This window comes from Mus musculus, chromosome 11 (assembly GCF_000001635.26).
Source record: "Mus musculus strain C57BL/6J chromosome 11, GRCm38.p6 C57BL/6J".
Classification (NCBI taxonomy): Eukaryota; Metazoa; Chordata; class Mammalia; order Rodentia; family Muridae; genus Mus; species Mus musculus.
Genome location: NC_000077.6, coordinates 118,489,444 through 118,506,841, shown reverse-complemented (window position 1 = coordinate 118,506,841; position 17,398 = coordinate 118,489,444). Strand labels below are relative to the sequence as shown.

General features: G+C 55.4%; 1 protein-coding gene across 25 annotated transcripts in view; it reads left to right on the top strand.

Annotated features, from left to right (window-relative positions):
• The window catches only part of Rbfox3 (RNA binding protein, fox-1 homolog (C. elegans) 3), a 421,838-nt gene extending 404,756 nt beyond the window's left edge, over window positions 1-17,082 (top strand). For 6 of the 25 annotated variants that reach the window (XM_017314662.2, NM_001039167.1, XM_006533722.4 and 3 more), the window contains 10 exons: window positions 1,082-1,219; window positions 3,069-3,122; window positions 3,908-4,000; window positions 5,213-5,273; window positions 9,602-9,655; window positions 9,772-9,904; window positions 10,311-10,491; window positions 11,560-11,624; window positions 12,614-12,692; window positions 14,204-17,082. In XM_017314662.2, coding sequence (XP_017170151.1) covers window positions 1,082-1,219; window positions 3,069-3,122; window positions 3,908-4,000; window positions 5,213-5,273; window positions 9,602-9,655; window positions 9,772-9,904; window positions 10,311-10,491; window positions 11,560-11,624; window positions 12,614-12,692; window positions 14,204-14,248 — 903 coding nt within the window. In that variant the 3' untranslated portion in view covers window positions 14,249-17,082. The remainder of the gene's footprint in view (window positions 1-1,081; window positions 1,220-3,068; window positions 3,123-3,907; window positions 4,001-5,212; window positions 5,274-9,601; window positions 9,656-9,771; window positions 9,905-10,310; window positions 10,492-11,559; window positions 11,625-12,613; window positions 12,693-14,203) is intronic. The other 19 variants (XM_030246136.1, XM_006533727.4, XM_030246134.1 and 16 more) reach the window with 10 other exon arrangements.
• Window positions 17,083-17,398: the final 316 nt, after the last annotated feature.

Genomic DNA, 17,398 nt, shown 5'->3' with positions numbered 1-17,398 from the left:
GCCTCTGCCTCGACCCCCAGGAAGACTCAGATACTCATGGATGTATCTGGGAGCTGCTCCCCAATACCTGAGGGGCTGTGGGGCATTGGGATCAGAAGACAGCCACTAGAGGGTGCATTCGTGGCCTGGTGTTGCCTCTGGAGCAACAGAGAGAGAAGAAACCCCAGGGTGGGAGGTGGAGCATCCAACCCCTGTGTGTGCCACCTCAGAGCGCCTGTCCTGGAAGCTAAGGCTTTAGGGATGAGTGGAGGAGAGATAGACTGGTCTGGGCAGGACCGGCCAGTGCAGAGGACATGCTGCTCCATCTGCCTTTGCTGCTGGGGATGCAGCTGAGGGTGAGCCATGCTGAAGGCAAACCTCACTGAGGACATTTACACAGGCTGAGTGTTTACACATGCTGCCTCTGGGTCCCCAGGCCTTGTACAGGACCTACATGGAGGTAGGCTTGAACTGAGTCCTTTCAAGCTGCCTGCCAGCCAGTGAGGACAATTAGCAAGTCTCAACGAGGACAGTCTAGGTGAGACTCACCCTAATAATTAGAGCAACCCCCCTGGGGGTCCTGAGTGACACAGACTGGCCAGAGTAAGAAGGAGACTTGGGAGGCTATGGCCTGAGGTAGCAGCACCTCACAGACAGCTATAACCAGGGAGCCAGTCGTGAAACCAACCCCATTCTGACGCCAGAAGGCACTTAACCCCAGAACTTCTTGGAGAGCAAAAGTGGTTTGGGGCTAAGAGGCCACCGAGGGTAGAACTCAGTAGAGAGATTTATGCTGAGGGAGCTCATAGCAGACCTGGCCAAGGACGACTTGACCTGGTCTGGTGGGAGAGAGGGGTTCATCAGGACAGTAAAGACTTGAAGGTAGAGCCTTGGGTTACCATAGGAACCTTGAGAATTGTGTACCCAGCTTTCACTGGGGGTCGCTGGCCCACAGTGAGAAAAGCTAGGGTAGAGGGGATGAGTGGGCCCACACAGTCTATAGGGAGTGGGCGAGCCCACACACACCATGTGCAGGGAGTGGGTGAGCCCATAGTCTGCAGGACTACCTTACAACTAGTCTCAACTAGTCTTCTTTCCACAGCAGGCAGATGAAGCAGCACAGACAGACAACCAGCAACTCCACCCTTCCGACCCCACGGAGAAGCAGCAGCCCAAACGACTACATGTCTCCAACATCCCCTTCCGGTTCAGGGACCCCGACCTGCGGCAAATGTTCGGGGTGAGTGTGCGCACCCCACCTCAGCATTGCAGAGAGTCTCCCCAGGGAACCTCCAGCCGAGATTCCTTAGCACAAAGTGGGTACCCAAGCTGAGAGTAGGGGTTTGGTGAAGTCTGCCTCTTAAGATTCAAGTGATCACCTGGTCCTCTGACAGAAATCTGCATACTAGTCCCCTGGTGCCTGTTCCCAGGAAGCCACAGAGTCCCCCTGGGCTCCCACAGTCCTAGAGGCAGATCTTTGCTTCCCAGCAGAAAGAGGAACAGCCCAGCCTCAGCCTCACCTGTGTGTCTGACAAGACTCCCCTCTTCCAGGCTGATGTCCTGGCTCCCCTGGGGAGAGGTACCTTGCAAATACAATTGACTGGAACCAAGCAGTCAGTGGTCCCCTTCCCAAGTGCTCTGGGTGCTGCCCTAGATTTTGCACGACTGGGTCCCAGTCAGGGCAACCCCACTACAGGCTACCCTGGAGTCTTGCTTCAGACCTGAGCACCAAGTCAAGTTCAAGTTCTGGTGTCCATGGGAGGTGGGGCTGCCACGGAGAAGAAGGCTGGGGGTCGGGAAATATAGTACAGCTCCCTACGCCCCTGCTCTGGCTACAGAGAACCACGTAGCCTGCCTCTGCTCTGCTCTGTCTCTATCCTTGCCTCAACTCCCCACGCTCTGCCTAGCACTGGCTGGCTCCCTCTCTACCATACAACAGGCAACCCAGATCCTGAGGAAGTTTCCACCCTCTGCTCAGTCTTCTCACACTGCTGGGATATGCAGGGTGCCTCTGAGTAGCCCTGTGGGACCCTAGAATTAATTGTGCTCCCAATCTTGGGGTGGGTTTCACTGGGTCAGTGAGCCCTCAGGTGATGAGGTTATCACGCCCTCTTGATTTGGAGGACTCTGAGCCTCTCTGAGCCTGGGTGCCTTAAGTTAAGCGGCTGATACTATGGTAACCACTGGCCTGGGTGCTCACCTTGTGGCTGACACTATAGGTAATCACTGGCTTAGATCTCACCCTGCTCTCAACTCACGGAGTCCTAACAGAGCCCAAGTGTCAAGTTTCTGGGTTCTAGAACGAGGTAAAGGGTTCCCCTCCTCTCAGAACCTGCAGACAAGGGTCCTATAGCCAGCCCTGTCTCAGGAATGTATAAAGTAAGGGGAGCCCTCATCAGTTGCTGGCCCAGGAGGCTGCGGACTAAGGACCTTGCTGGTATTGTTTGGAGATATGGGTCATAGGTTCATGGTCTCACAGACCACTGAGGGAGACAAGAATAATCATGGAGACTATAGGCTAGCGGGAGGGCTGGAAGGGACTGGCCAGAGCCAGAACAATGTGTTCTGACTGGCAGAGCATCCTGTGCTAGCAGGAAGCCGGGGAGCCAACACACAAGCCTTTTCCACCCCCAGCTCCGCCCACCTAGTCCTATCCCTGGTCTCGGGTCCTTCACTGGAACATCTTCCGCTTGCCAGCTTCCATCCTCCTCCCCATCTCTGAAGGGCCTGAAGGTCCCTCTCAATCGAGGCTCCAGATCTGTCATCTCTACTGCCATTTCCCGGCCCCAGCTCATGAACCTCCCCTCTCCACACGCCTATTCTGGAAAAGGCCTGGCAGAGGGCAGATTGAGGATAGCATCAATACCTTGGGCATTCCATCCCAAGGCCAAAGCCAAGGCCCAAGGGGATCCCGGTGCTATGACGCATGCTCCGTAAGAAAGACAAAAGCCTCCAGAGGAAGACGGGGAGGGCGTCCCTTGGGTCCTCTTTACCTGAGCCTGGTGGCGTCTAGGGAGTGAATGGGTAAGGCTACGCTGTCATAACCCCTTTCTCCTGTCTTCCACCCCATCCTCTCTCTGTCTCTGCAGCAATTCGGGAAAATTTTAGACGTGGAGATCATTTTTAACGAGCGGGGCTCCAAGGTGGGTGCCGCACAGAGGCCGCCACCATTACAGCGCGCCGGCTGTAGGTCCCGCCAGGCTAACGTGTGAAATGTGCGTTTCCTTCCTGGAGAGCTTCGCGCCCGCTCGCTCGCCCGCCCGCCCGAGGACCCCTGAGCCACACGGGTGCTTGTACTCCCTGCTCTTCTGCCCCCGCCCCCAGCTGTCTGTTGTTGCTGCCAGGCTGCTTCTCCTCTTTTGAGCTGCCAGGACCTCCTGCTTGCATCCCAGAGCCCCCCAGCCCCAGCCCCGGGCCTGGGTCCCCAAGCCCACCCAACCACTCACCCTTAGAGCTAGGAGGCTTGTGGGAGGAGCTGCCGAATCTGTAGAGCGGGAGGGCACCCAGCAAAGATAAGCTCTGCTCCCCTCTCCAGGAAGACACACACACACACACCCTGGGCTCCCGGAGCCAAGGTGGGAGGACTGTTCCCCCATGGAGCCCAGCCTCAGTCTCTCACCCCAAGGTGGGGTTACAGTAGCAGGCATGGCCCCTGGCCAGGTTAGCATCTCTTTGGCCTGTCTTCCTGGTGTCCCACATGGTGAGTGCTGGCTGGTCTCAGGCTGGGCTACCAGCTGCCCTTGCCTGGGGCCACCCCTGCCCCCCAGTACAATCTCCTAGTGCTGGCACCAAGACAGACTTCTGACACTGGGGGCTGTCCTCCACTCACCTGACTTGCACCCTCTCTCTCCCGCCCTCCGCCCCTCCCCCGCCTCTCCTACCCTCTTCTCATCCTGTCTTCTGTCTGTCTGTCCTCCTCTGCTCGCAGGGTTTTGGGTTTGTAACTTTTGAAACTAGCTCAGATGCTGACCGAGCCCGGGAGAAGCTGAATGGGACGATCGTAGAGGGACGGAAAATTGAGGTGCTAAGATAAGTGTGCGGCGTAGCAGGGGAGGCCCTGGACAGCATGCCCCGCCCCTGGGCCCCCCACCAGCCTGTGGCTGCTACCCACCCTACAAAGAGCCCAACAGGGGCTGCCCCTGAGGACAGCCTCACACCTTCATCTTTTGGCTGAGACTAGCACCTGTCACCCTGGCCCGTGGTGGCTTGAGGCTCCCTCCGAGGTCTCCACCTCTGACCTCCTCCTCCCCCCGACCCCCGTCCCTATCCACACACACAAGGGGCCCCGGAAAACATGTGAGGCCAAGTGGTCTCCAGGGCTATAGGCAGCCCTACCTGTCCCTGACAAAGAGGGTCCTCCCCTCAGGCGGCCTCAGCTGCAGCCTTGAGGAATCTCAAAGCAGAAGTGAAGCTAGCAATGAGCAGAGAGCTGAGAGGGTCACCCAGACACCCCACTTCTGCCCATTTCCTCCTTGTTGATGCCTCAGTGTGGCTTTGGGGTCCAGAACTGGGCTCCCCAGGCATGCCTGAAGCAGAAGGGATAGCAACTAGAGAGGGGCCTAGAACCTCAGGAGCTGAGGGGTTCTGAGACTCCCTGACCCCGCCCACTGCCCAGGCCTCTGCTCACACAGTGTAGAAGAGGCATGTGGCCCAGACCTCTTCCTCAGGCACTGCCTGGTCCACTCCCACCTCCCTCACTTCCATATGGGCCACCTCTGTCCTCTGTGTCATTGTCCCCCCACCCCACCCCCCCCAGGCAATCTGAACAGGCCTCACGTGTCTGGAAAACAGGACCCATCCCTGGGTCTGTCTTTCTCATGCTTTCCTCATGCGCCTTGTTCCCAATGACCCCCAACCTTAAATTCCATGCTACAGAGAGAGGTCAGAGTCCCTGCCCTGGGAAAAGGGATGTTTGTTCATGGTGGTGGGAGTAGCTATCTGGCACACACATAGAAGGGCCTTAGCCTAGAAGAGAATATCCTGGAATCCAGCCTGCTAGCCAGCCTGGGGCTATCTAAGAGGGCCTCAGCTTCCCTTCAGTGTTGGGCTCTCCTAAATGGAACTGCTTCCTGAAAAGCACCAGTGTGGGCAAGGGTCCTGGACCCAGCTAGGAGCAGCTTAAGAGCCTCAGTGGCCTTCCTTCCCAGAGGCCACACCCCAAGGGTAAAGCCAGGGTGGCTGAGGGCCTACTATGAGGCCAATGTGCTCACCTTTCCTCTCTATCTCTGGACAGGTCAATAATGCCACAGCCCGGGTCATGACCAATAAGAAGCCTGGGAACCCATATGCCAATGGTGAGAACCCAAGCTTTCCCAGCATGCTTTAGGGGCTGGGGCAGAAGCCTGTGGAAGCTGAGGCAGCAAAAGGCCAGCCTTTCTGTGTGCTCAGCCGTTGTCCCTGCCTGGTATCCCAGCTTTCCCAGTTCTGTCCTGTCAGAGAGGAGTGGCCAGCTGAGACGGGCACCTGGGGTCACCCTCACCACCCACATAATATCTGGTGTCTCCAGTCAGAGCCCCTGAGCTTTTCCAAATGTCCACAGCTCTCAGCGGCCATAAAGACAGGCAACAGGTGTGGTGGTGGGTTCCTGGGAGACTAGAGTCGCAGGGAGAGGGCTCTGTGGTCTGGTGTGCTGTCCTCATTCCACAATACATACACAGGACAGGCAACGAGGGGTCAGGGACCTCAGTCAAACTTCCAGATCCCTCTGAACCCCAGTGTTCTCATCCAAGAACAGAAATATCAGGGGATTAGGCTCAGTTGGTAGAGTATTTGCCTGGCACACACAGAGCCCTGAGCTCCAGCCCCCAGCATCACATAAACTGGTGGTGTAGAGGGCTACACACCTATAAACCCAGCACTTGCAAAATAGAAAGAGAAGATCATGGTTTAAGGCTAGCCTTGAGCCGGGCAGTGGTGGCGCATGCCTTTAATCCCAGTGCTTGGGAGGCAGAGGCAGGTGGATTTCTGAGTTCGAGGCCAGCCTGGTCTACAGAGTGAGTTCCAGAACAGCCAGGACTACACAGAGAAACCCTGTCTCGAAAAACCAAAAAAAAAAAAAAAAAAAAAAAAAAAAAAAGCTAGCCTTGGCTACTTGAGACCCTGGATCCAACCCAGCACTGCTGAGGGCTGGGTAATAACAAGTGCTGTCTGTAAGGGCACTCGGGGATGGGGTCACTCGGGGATGGGATCACTGTGAGTGAACTATATGGTTGTGAGTACAGGCTGCAGGCAGCCTGAGTCTGCCAATGCTGATGGCTATCTCCATGGTGACTTCTAGAGAGACTCTAGTGAGGGTCTGCTCTGCCAAGGAAGAGCAAGTCTTCCCTAAGGGTAGTGGCTGTGTACGGGGACTATGTCTAGCTCTTAGAGCCTACTGGGAAGCAATTTCTGTAGTGGGAGAGTTGTGCCATCCGTAAACAACACAATGACCCACCACTGCACGGAGGGAGGATGAACCACATCCCAGCTGCCCTTATCCTCCGAGATGGGCTGTATGCAGAGCTGGGTGAGTCTCTAGTGCTGAGAGTCTGTGAGGCAGGACAGTGCAGAGAACCCGTGCACGGTCAGACAGGGATCAGGTGATAGGGTGTATTAGTTGGGTTTTCCGTTGCTGTGATAAGTACCTATGACCAAGAGCAACTTGAGGATGAAAGGGTTTATCTGGCTGATCACAATCTGTCACTGTGGGAGGTCAAGGCAGAAACCCAAGCAGGAACCTGGAGGCAGGAACTGAAGTAAGTAAGACTGCTTACTGGCCAGCTCAACCTGGCTTACTCAGCCTGCTTCTCATACCATGCAGGACTACCTCCTGCCTGGGGTAGGACCACTCACAGTGGGCGGGGCCCTTCCATGTCAATCATTAATCAAGAAAGTGCCCCAGAGCCTTGCCCAGAGTCTTGCCCCACAGGCTTGCCCACAGGCTTGCCCACAGACTTTCCTACAGGCTACTGTGATGAGGTCATTTTCTCACTTGAGGCTCCCTCTTTCCAGATGTCTCCAGATTGTGTCAAGTTAGAGGGGAAAACCTCCTAACTAGCACAAATGGGGACTCTTGCCACTTCCAGCTTAGATCTGAGGGCCAACGGCTTCCTCTCCCCGCTTTTGCAAGGACTTGGTTCTCAAAATTCTGAGAACTTGAAGGTGCTCTGGATTTACCTAAGTCCCTAGTGTGTCACGGCTAACTTCTGCTAGCTGGTGACTAGCACAAGAGGTAAAAGGGTATGTAGGCTTGAGGTGGACAGGATGTGTGGGTGGTGTGACCGAGAAGTGGTCACTATAGGGCGAGGCCTCGTGAGAGTGGAGGACACGCCTGACCCCGCAGCACCCATCAGCCACTACATCGTCACCACCATTAAACTGATAAAGGCCCCTTCTTTAAGAGATGGATGTTCTAGTGGCCTGTGAACTTGAACCTCATCCTGTACAGTGTGCCTCAGTCATAGGCTCCTGATTCTGTAGCCTGGGGTGAATGGATGCAACAGTCTAGCCAATGTGGCCATCGGCTACATGAGAGCCACAGGCATCTCAAACAACTCTCTGGGCCCTAGACAAGGTCAGAGAGGCAGTCATGATATCCACTAGAAAGTCTCTCTCCAAGGTCAACCACCCTGAGGAGACCTGCTGTGGCAGGGAAGAGACCTTTTGGCTTCTGTGGATCCATAGCACTGCACCACGGCTAGATCCCACTCCTCCCCTCCCTCCTCCCTCCCCACTCTTCCCTAAGATACTTGGGTCACACCACTGTCTGAGAAGAACTGCAGACTGCAGAGTGTTCTTGGACAGAATAAACCCAGCCTCAGTCAGCCTTGCTCCTGGCTGGCTCCTCGGGGTACTAATGTGGACTGGTCTCAGGAAGTGAGAGAGGCAGGAAGCTCTGCTCGCTCATCCTGCTGTAGGAGACTTGTGCCTCACTACCTCTGTTTGCCAAGCAAGAATCCCGGGGCTTCAGAGGGACAGCCTTGGGCTCACTGTGACGTGACCAGGAGGGGCATTGGCTCCTGAGAGCTTTAATGCTAAGTACTCTGAAGTTCATCCTTGGGGGCTTGGGTCCCCACTGCAGGAAGCAAGCTCACCCGGTTTTACCAGGTGCCCTACTGACAGTAGACACAAATAGCTTTCCAGGTGATTCCTCAGGCTGTCTCTGGTAACCTGTGGGGTCAACGGAAGCAGAGCCGGCAGGCAAGGAGACATTCTCAGACAGCCAGAACTGACAAGTCAAGGTGCCCAGGGTCACTGAAACCAGATGCAGCCCCGGACTCTCCTCTTTCATAGGGAAGGTGGGACTCAGACCAGCACCAAGGTTCTGCTCTGTTATGATCCAACCTGGAAGATGAGATCTTAGAGCAGATGTCCCCAGAGCAGATGTCCCCAGAGTAGATGTCCCCAGATTCTTCCCTGACAACTAACCTTAGCTATGTGGGAGATCCCAGTTTAGACATAAGGCGGGACACTAGTGAACTAAGGGTAGTAGAAGGTAGATGTCACCTGTTACCTGCCCTCCTGTGTGGCTTCCATGTACAATCTGCTACAGTCCATTGCCACCCTCTTGCTGACTGGTCAGTGGCTTAAGTCCCCTCTGCCCCGCCTCATGCACATGCAAATGAGGAGACCTAAGTAAATGAGGAGGGTGAGGTAATCCTTCCCCAGCTACCATCTGACCTGTATGACGCCCACTGGAATCCAGCTGGCTTCTACCTCTGGAGGACCCAGGGAACCAGGGCTTTGCTCCCGAATCCCAGTGGAGCAGGGAGGGGTTGCAGAGTCCAGCTGGAGTCTCGGGGAGAAGCCAATCACACACACACACACACACACACACATACACACACACACACACATTACCAGTCTGTCTCTGAGTATAAAACGGGAAGGTTGTAACACCTGCCCTAGTACATGATGAGACAGACCCTCAGGGGTGGCTACAGTATTTATGGTACACAAGACCTACCGACCACCATTATTATTTTAACATTTTATTTAGTGGTGTGTGTGTGTGTGTGTGTGTGTGTGTGTGTATCATAGTATGTGTGGCGATCAGAGAACAACTTCCACCATGTAGGTCCCACTGAGCCATCTTGCTGTCCCTGTCACTATTCTTCTCTTCAGTCCAATGCCCTTCCTCCCTTCTTCCCCAGCAACCCTACAGAAAGACTTGGGATGAGAGCACAGAGGGTGGGAGAGCCCCAGGAATGTCAGGGCAGCAGGGAGACTTTCGGGCAGGAGGTGAAGAAGGACCCCTATCAGTGGATCCTTTGTCCCAGCTTTGGATACAGATATTTCAAGTTGTATCTCCCCTTTCCAGTGTACCCCAAGTTTCTGATTCCCCAGAAAACAAGCGTGCTCAGGAGGAAGGTGGGGGAAGTCACAGTGCAAGGAGAACGGGGAGGTGATGGGCCAGAGGGGGTTGCCGGCCGGCTAGTCTTTCAGTAGCAGGTGACCTGGGAGAGGGACCCAGGTCAACAGCCACCTTCTCTGCCCATCCCTGGATGGGGTCCTACCCTTTGTGGAGACCAAACATTAAAGCATCTCTGTAGGCCTACCCACCCACTGCCTTTGGAGGTCCCAGGCATAAGGAGAGGTGACAGTACACATGGGAAGACAGTGGTTATGTTCTTTTGTGTTCTAGGCTGGAAGCTAAACCCTGTGGTAGGAACAGTCTATGGGCCTGAATTCTATGCAGGTAATGGCAGGGAAGACGGGAGCAGGTGGGATGGGGGTAGGTGGCGCAAGCGGGGCTGTAAGCCTTGGCCCTCTCTTCGCTTTCCCTCTCCCACTCTCTTGTGCCCCTTTCTACAGTGACCAGTTTCCCCTACCCCACCACGGGCACCGCCGTTGCCTACCGGGGTGCACACCTGCGGGGCCGGGGCCGTGCTGTGTATAATACATTTCGAGCTGCACCACCTCCACCCCCCATTCCAACTTATGGAGCGTGAGTACCTGGAAGGGGAGGCTGAAGGGGGCATGGGAGGCAGTTTAGGGGGCTCAGCAGCCCTTCCAGAACCATGGGGCAGGACCGGTGGGGATCTCAGAACCCAGGGCTGCATCTGCCTGCACCATCAATACCCCAGCATGGGGGACACCTCCAGGGCTGGCTGGCCTCTGAGGGACCATCAGCATGGCATCTGAATGTTAAATGGGGCATGTGTCAGCCCCATGGGTCCAGCAAGTGCTTTCTGGGAGCCCTCTTTGGTCCCTTCCCTGGGGTCCTGCCCTCTACTGCTGAAGAGGACAGCTGCCTGGGGGCGGGGGATAGCAGGAGCGGGCTGATGGGCCCCTGGGTTCTGAGAGAAAGGAGCTGACCAGCAAGGGTGTTACTCTATTGTTATACCAAACAGGGCACTGGAGCAAACGCTTGTTAAAATGCCAGTCCCGTGGGCGGGGCTGGCACCGTGCCCCCTCCCTCCTCAGCAGACACCGGAGCCGGCCTACCCCACCTCTCCAGCGTTCCCACCACTCTCTTGTCCGTTTGCTTCCAGGGTCGTGTATCAGGATGGATTTTATGGTGCTGAGATTTATGTAAGTGTAGCCCTGGGGAGGGGAAGGGCAAATCCAGCCTTCTGTCTGTGTCCATGAGAAGTCCGTCTGCCCTTCCGTCCTCCTGCCCTTTGGACTCGGTGCTTGTGCACCCATGCACATAGACCCATGGCATCTCTAGAGACGCCAGCACACCTCGGTCTGGGTAATCTGCCCTTACCTCGGCCATTGCTAATGGCTGTTCCAGGAGCCCTGTAAGCGAGCGTACAGCATCCTGTTCCATGTGGCAGGGGGTTATATGAGGGACATCGAGTGGCCCTCTCCCATTCCCAATAGTACTAATAGCAGCATCCGAGAACACTCTTGCCTGATGTGGAGGACCTGAGAGACCAGAGGCAGGCGGCTGCCCATTCTCTCTGGGTGAGGCTCTGTGCCTCGCTCTCCCTTTAAAATTGTGCTCATCACTTTCTGTGGCTCTGAACTCCCACAGAACGACCCTGGCTGTGTCTGGGCCCTGGGCATCTCTCTGTAGCTAAGGACCCTCTGTCCAAGGCTAAGGCATTATCTGAACCAATCCCTTCCAGGCCCCCTTCATCCTTCCTGGTATTCCAGACTGTCCAGAGTCACCAGAGGGTTTCCTATAACTATCAGCATTCAAGCTGTAGCTGGTCTGTGTGGGTGGGTCGGCGGGGCCCACTCAGCGTGTGCCAGGACCAGGATGCAGCCAGAGATACAATCACTGCCCATTGGTATGCACTGAAATTACAAATGGTGAGGGAGGAAGGAAGGAAAGAAGGAAGGAAGGAAGGAAGGAAGGAAGGAAGGAAGGAAGGAAGGAAGGAAGGGACAACCCTACCTCATCTTAAATAGTGAAGTCCTCAGACCTCCCAATCAGATCCACAGTCCAGGTTCTCAGGCCAGAATCACCTAAGCCACCCCATGCCAAGGTGGGAGTGCAAGGTCAGGCCCAGGAGGCCTGAAGAGGTCTGCAGCCCCTCCTGAGAGCCTGGCCCTGCTGGGTCTATGTTCTCCAGTTTCTCTGCCTCTGCTTCAGCAACAGCGAGCCTCACTAAATCCATCTGCCATCTCTCCTTCCCACCTCCCCTGCAGGGAGGCTATGCAGCTTACAGATATGCTCAGCCAGCAGCCGCCACCGCAGCAGCCTACAGTGACAGGTAAGGCTAAGAGCAGCAGGCTACACGGGGGTTGTGGTGGGCTTTGGAGGGTGAGTCCAGGCAGACAGGAAGCCCACACAGGACCTGTGGATGCCTGTGTCTGGCGAGAGCAGGGTCTGGAAGGGAAACTAATCCAGACTGAGCTCAAAGAGCCACGAGCCCGTGAGCCCCTGATTGGTCACTTCCTTCTAGCTCAGGGAGCAGCTAACACCTGATTCTCAAGAGAGGTTTAACAATTCTCAGGTCCCCTTACAAGGAAAGCAATTGGGCACCTCCATTTGGCCTCTGGAGAAGGTCCAGTTTATGTATCTGGGAGCACCCAGCCGTTCCTCCACCCAGCTGTGAACGTGCCCAGAACTAGATCTGTGCCGGCTTGCTTTGTTCAGGAGCCAGTCCTCGATGGAGGCTGAGCCTAGTGCCTTTAGCTTCAGAGTTCCTGTTTGGGCCATATCTGCCTACGGAAGCTGTCACACTTGTCCAAGTGCCCTGGTAGCCTGGGAGCTGTTAGAGCCCTCCAGTAGTTGGTGGGACCTTCCAAACCATGCCCTCCTACAGTTTGTTACGCCACCTCATAAAATGTACAAGGCATGCACGACCCAGGCCTGTCCTCTAAGAACTTGTCACAGCACAGATTAAGTGAGCAGAGAAGGTCACCTGGAACAGAGTGCCAACTCTTGGGTCATAATGTTCCTGGTCCCCACCTCCATCTCTCTCTCCTTTCAAACATTTTCCCCAGCTCTTAGCCCAAGGTCTTGCTGGGGGCAGAGTCAAACAAACTTGCTAAGAACGCCAGTCCCTCCCCGTGTCACCAAGCAGAACACATTGCCCTCCTAACGAAGGGGTAGTCTGCTAAGTCTTCCTTCTAAACAGGAAGGAAGGTCAGGCAACTGAGAGGATCTCATGGGGGAGGAGGCTGGTCTGGGAAGGCTGGTCAGCTGGTTCCTGCCTCAGCGGCTCCTCTCCCGAACCCCCTCCCCGCTCTTCCCTAGTTATGGTAGAGTCTATGCCGCTGCTGATCCTTACCATCACACCATCGGCCCCACAGCAACCTACAGCATCGGAACCATGGTAAGAAGAGCTGCCAGGAATGAGGAGAAGATCCATCCTGTAATGGGCGGGGTGAGGCTGCAGGGAGAGGCTGAGACCTCTAGCCAGTGCCTAGTTCTAGAGACTTGGAAAGAACTATTGAGAGGGAGGGACCAACCCTCCACAATGACCACACCTCTACAAAGCATAATGACCACGGTCCTGTCAAGGCTCCTCCATTCCCAGTATCAGGAAAGCAAAGGAAATCAGTCATAGCCTTTCCTCCCGGCAGGGCCTGGCAGTTTGGGCAGATGTAACCCATTCCTCCTGGTGAAGTGCCTGAGGTTAACCCCTCAAGGTTCCATTCTCACTTGGCAGGGGACTAAAATACAGGAACTCTCTCTCTCACCAAACTCTCTTCCCAGCCTGCCCTGGGACACTGAGGATATGGCCCCCAGCAGGGTGGGGAGTTGGTGGGTTGGTGTGTCTGTGTGTGTGTGTGTGTGTGTATATGTGTGTGTGCCCAGACGTAAACACAGCCCAGCCCCTCTGTGCCCCAGTCTGTGTCCAGTGAACACCTACTTCCTGTGCCGCCTACATTCCCAGGGATGTTGTGTGTTTTTAGCTTGGCATCCAGCATCAAAGATGAAAACATTGGGGGAGGGGGGACATAAAGAGAGAGAGGGTGGATGGAGAGGCAGCATGGATTTTTTTTTTCTACCTCCCTTGGAATTTTTGTCTTTGTTGATTTTTAAAAAGGCCCAGTCGTCCTGAGCAGGCCTATAGGGTCTCTAGCGATACAGGATACAGCCATACAGGAAGAGACCAGGGACCGGGCCCTGAAGACCCAGATGGCCTGCAGAGCTCAGCCTCCAGACAGCTGCTAGCTGAACGCTGCCGCTGGCTCCCAGGCCCTCTTGTTTCCCATTTATTTCATTTTTAATGCTTTGGGGGCTTTCTCCAACTTTTCCCTCCTGTATTTGCTATTTTTCCCCCATTTCCTGCAAAACCTGGGGCTGTGGGTGGATGGGAGACTCCACAGAAACCTCTCTGGCAGAACACAGAGCGAACCTAGGAAGCCCTGGGAGGCTCAGATGCAGGGCAGGAGCTGTGCCGAGCAGCTGTGCCTCTCAGGCTTTAGTGACTCCAGAGCTTCGGTCTAGGAACCCTGTCAGGATGGTCCTGACTTACCCCGCAGGCGTGAAGAGATCACACATTTAGATGCCCTCCACCAGAGGGCACGGTGGGCTCAACAGAAGTCCCAAGAAGTGGCACAGAGACAGTATAAAAGTCTGCAAGAAAGGAGTATCCCTCCCAGCCCCCAGACCACCACCACAGAGGGACTAGGCCCTTGGGTTGCCATGACAACCTGAAGCCCACTCTTCCCAAAGAAATACCTACCGTTGGGGGAAAGAAATCGGGATTTAGCTATTTCTTTTTCTTTCTTTCTTTCTTTTTCTTTCTTTTTTCCTTATTTTTTTTTCTTTTTGATTTTTTCCTCCCGATGCCAAAAGCTGGTACTGATTGGCTGTTTTTCATCTTTGATGTTGCAGGCTAGCCTCTGCCGAGGAGGGTACAGCCGCTTCACCCCCTACTAGCAAGAGACCCCCTCACAGCATTCACACTACAGCTTATTCCAAACCAAACCCTACAGTCCCAACACCAGGCACAACCGCCCGGAGGACAGTGCGCCCCTCCCAGTCAGCGACCAGCGAGCTGACTCTCTGCGACTCTAAAGTCCATAGATTTTTACCTCCAGCCAGCTGGTCTCCCCACCCCACCCATGCTGGTGTGTGTGTCTCTGACCCTGGTTTTCCTGTATGTCTGAACCTTGGTTTCCTATCTTGACGTTGTTGTACGAGCCACTCCAGGTACGGTATGCATACAGCGGGAGCCAGGCCAGGGGGACGGCAAGGTGCCCTGCCAGGGCCATGCCCATGCCTCAGGGCACCACGGCCCCTCAGGGCTCCAGAAGTGCCAGGCCAAGCCTCCCTCAGAGCCACCTCAGTCAGCTCCGGCAGGTCTGGCCATCCCGGGTTTGCTGGCTGACAGAGGAGTTCCAGGCCTAGTCAGTGGGGTCCTCCCAGTGGGAGGGACTTCCACCCACCTTTCACAGAGACTGTCAAGAGTAACTGCATGCCCTCTCTGGACTTCCACTCAGCCGAAGTTATCGTTTCTATTAAAGTTTACTAACCATCTTCCTGTCCAAGTAGTCACAGCACACTGTTCTGTGTGCAATACTGCCGTGGCCACCCTGGCTCTGGGATTCCTTACAGACACGGAAATGTCCCTGCCCCAAGGTTACCCTGTATTGCCTGTGGACCTAGAGACCCTCCCTGAGCCTGACCACCCTCAGGCTCCTGGAGCTGATGGCTCTGGGACCATTTGTTCTTGACCTACAGAGCCACCCCACCCATCCCCTTTTGTAGCGGTCCATACCAGGAAAGGCCAGGGTTCCAGTAGTCAGGCCTGGGACACAGTATCACCTTCCTTCCTCTGGTCTCCCTGCAGCCACCCAAGCCTCAGTTAGCATGTGTGTGCCTCTGTGGCCTGTGGGGACCCACCTAGCTCCACTGCCTAGAGTCCCTGAAGTCAGGCTGAAAGCCTAGAGAACTAGCAGATGTTAATCCCTCCACTCTGGGGGTTCAGGGCCACAAAGTGACCAAAGCTGTAAGTCCCATCAAACCCCATCTCCTCCACCATACACCATGCCCGCTACCCACTCTGAGCCCTGCCCATTGCTATGAGATGGTCTACTCTAGGTCTAGCTTGTGGTGTGGTCCCAGAAGCTGTGGTGGGGGTATGGGTAGGATTGGGGGGGTGTGTGGCCTCAGGGCAGGTTTAGGGGAAGTGTGGCTTCAGGTCGGACCCCAGACCACAAGCACGGTGGCCCTGCATGCTGCAGCCGACGCTCGGAAACCGCAAGCCCTCATTTCTGTTTCTGTTGTAGTGAAACCTTCCACCGTCTCCTTCTCGGACCATGAAGGGCAAAAACAAAAAAACAAAAAAAATCACAAAACAAAAAACAAAACAAAAAAAGATGTTAAGATCCAAGCAACAACAGCAACAACAACAAATACCAACCAAACCAAGAGGCATCCAACCAAGTCCAAGTCCACGTCTGGCGTACACCCGCATCGAGGGAGCTCGTCCCCCAGGGGGCGCCGGAGAGTGGCTTTGCCTGGCTGGCGGTGTAGTGGGGACGCGGCCAGACACTGGGGAAGACCTGGAGGGGGAACGTGGCCAGTGGGTGTGGGGCGGGGGGCTCCGGTATCTATCCAGTCTTCCTTTCCCACCCTGCTCCCCAGACAGGGGGTTCCTAGGGTGGACCAGGCCCCTGAGAAGGAGCGGCCAGCTGACTTGGGCTATTGCCTGCTGAGCCCTGAAGGGGCTGGAGCAGTTAGGGGCCAGCGGCTTATCACTCATCCCAGGTCTGCAGCCTGGCCTCATTGAATGTTGCTGCCAGTGCCGTCAGCTATCCAACCAGCCGCCCTGGGTTCCAACTCCCAATGCAAAGGGCTGACACGGCTCCAGAACTCTGGGGCACCCCATGCTCCGCTCCCCTATGTGAGAAAGCTTCCGGCTACAAAGAACAAAGAAAGCCCAGCCAGCGAGGACCCAGTCCTCACGCTGTGAACGTGGACAGGTGGGCCCTCGGGCACAGGGTTGTTTGTCGTGGCAGCCTCCCTGAAGGAGGCTCCGTGGGCTTGAAGGCCAGCCTCAGCTGTCTTCTAGGACCCAGCCCTCCTTTCCACTCCCTTCTGTAGGCTCCGTTCTGCTGGGGAGTGGGGATTGAGACGGGCCAGCCCTGGGCTGCACCTAGATGTTGGGAGTCAAGGTGCTGTGGGTCTGGAGGGCCGCAGTCAGAACAGGACCCATGGGAAAGGCAAGGGATGGGGAAGGTCTGGGCTGGCCCTGCCACGGGGAAGGCCGGCTGGGCTGCAGCCCGTTTGCTCCCTGGGCAGGTAAAGTGTGGGAGTCACGGGAAAGCAGCAGGCCCAGTGGATGGAACAGGGAAGAGGTATCAAGAAGCCCCTGGGCAAGGCAGGGATAGGTGGAGTAGGGTTAACAGCAAAAAAGAAAAAAAAAAAAAAATTAACAGAAACCAAGGCTCCCGACGCGGCACCACTGTCTCATGACACCTCAAAATAAATCACCTCACTTTCTATCCAGCATCAGCCACAGAAGCTATGGAAACGGAACCCTCCTTTTCTATTCCTGATGTACATAGCCCCGCGCCTGCCTCTGGCTCTGTCCTCTGTACGGAGCCCCTTGCCTTCTGCTGTTTCGGACCCTTTTCCCGCAGCCCCTCCCAGGACTGCAGCCGAGCCCCAGGCTTCCTTTCTTACCATTCTGTATGCTTCCACGGTGTGACCATTCAAATTAACAGTATTATTATTAAGATTAATAAAGATTTCTTTCTTCAAACCAGGAAAGCTCTTTCCGATTTAGCGGCTCCCGACACAGAGGGGTGATGGGGCACCCAAGGAATGGGATTCAGGGCCCAGCCCTTAGATAGGCAGGTTTTTTTCCTCTCAGGAGGTAATGGGGAGACTGTACACCAAATAAATAGGGCAAATAAATGAGGGAATTCTGAGCCCCTTATTCAAGTTGGCCTGGTGCACCCCAGCCTAAGACAGGCTAGTGGAACAGAATGTCCCTGTGGCTTCTGCGACAAGTCACACCTAAAGAAGCAGAGGCATGCTGGACATTCCATAGCCATGGTGTTCAGGGAGGGAGGCCACTGT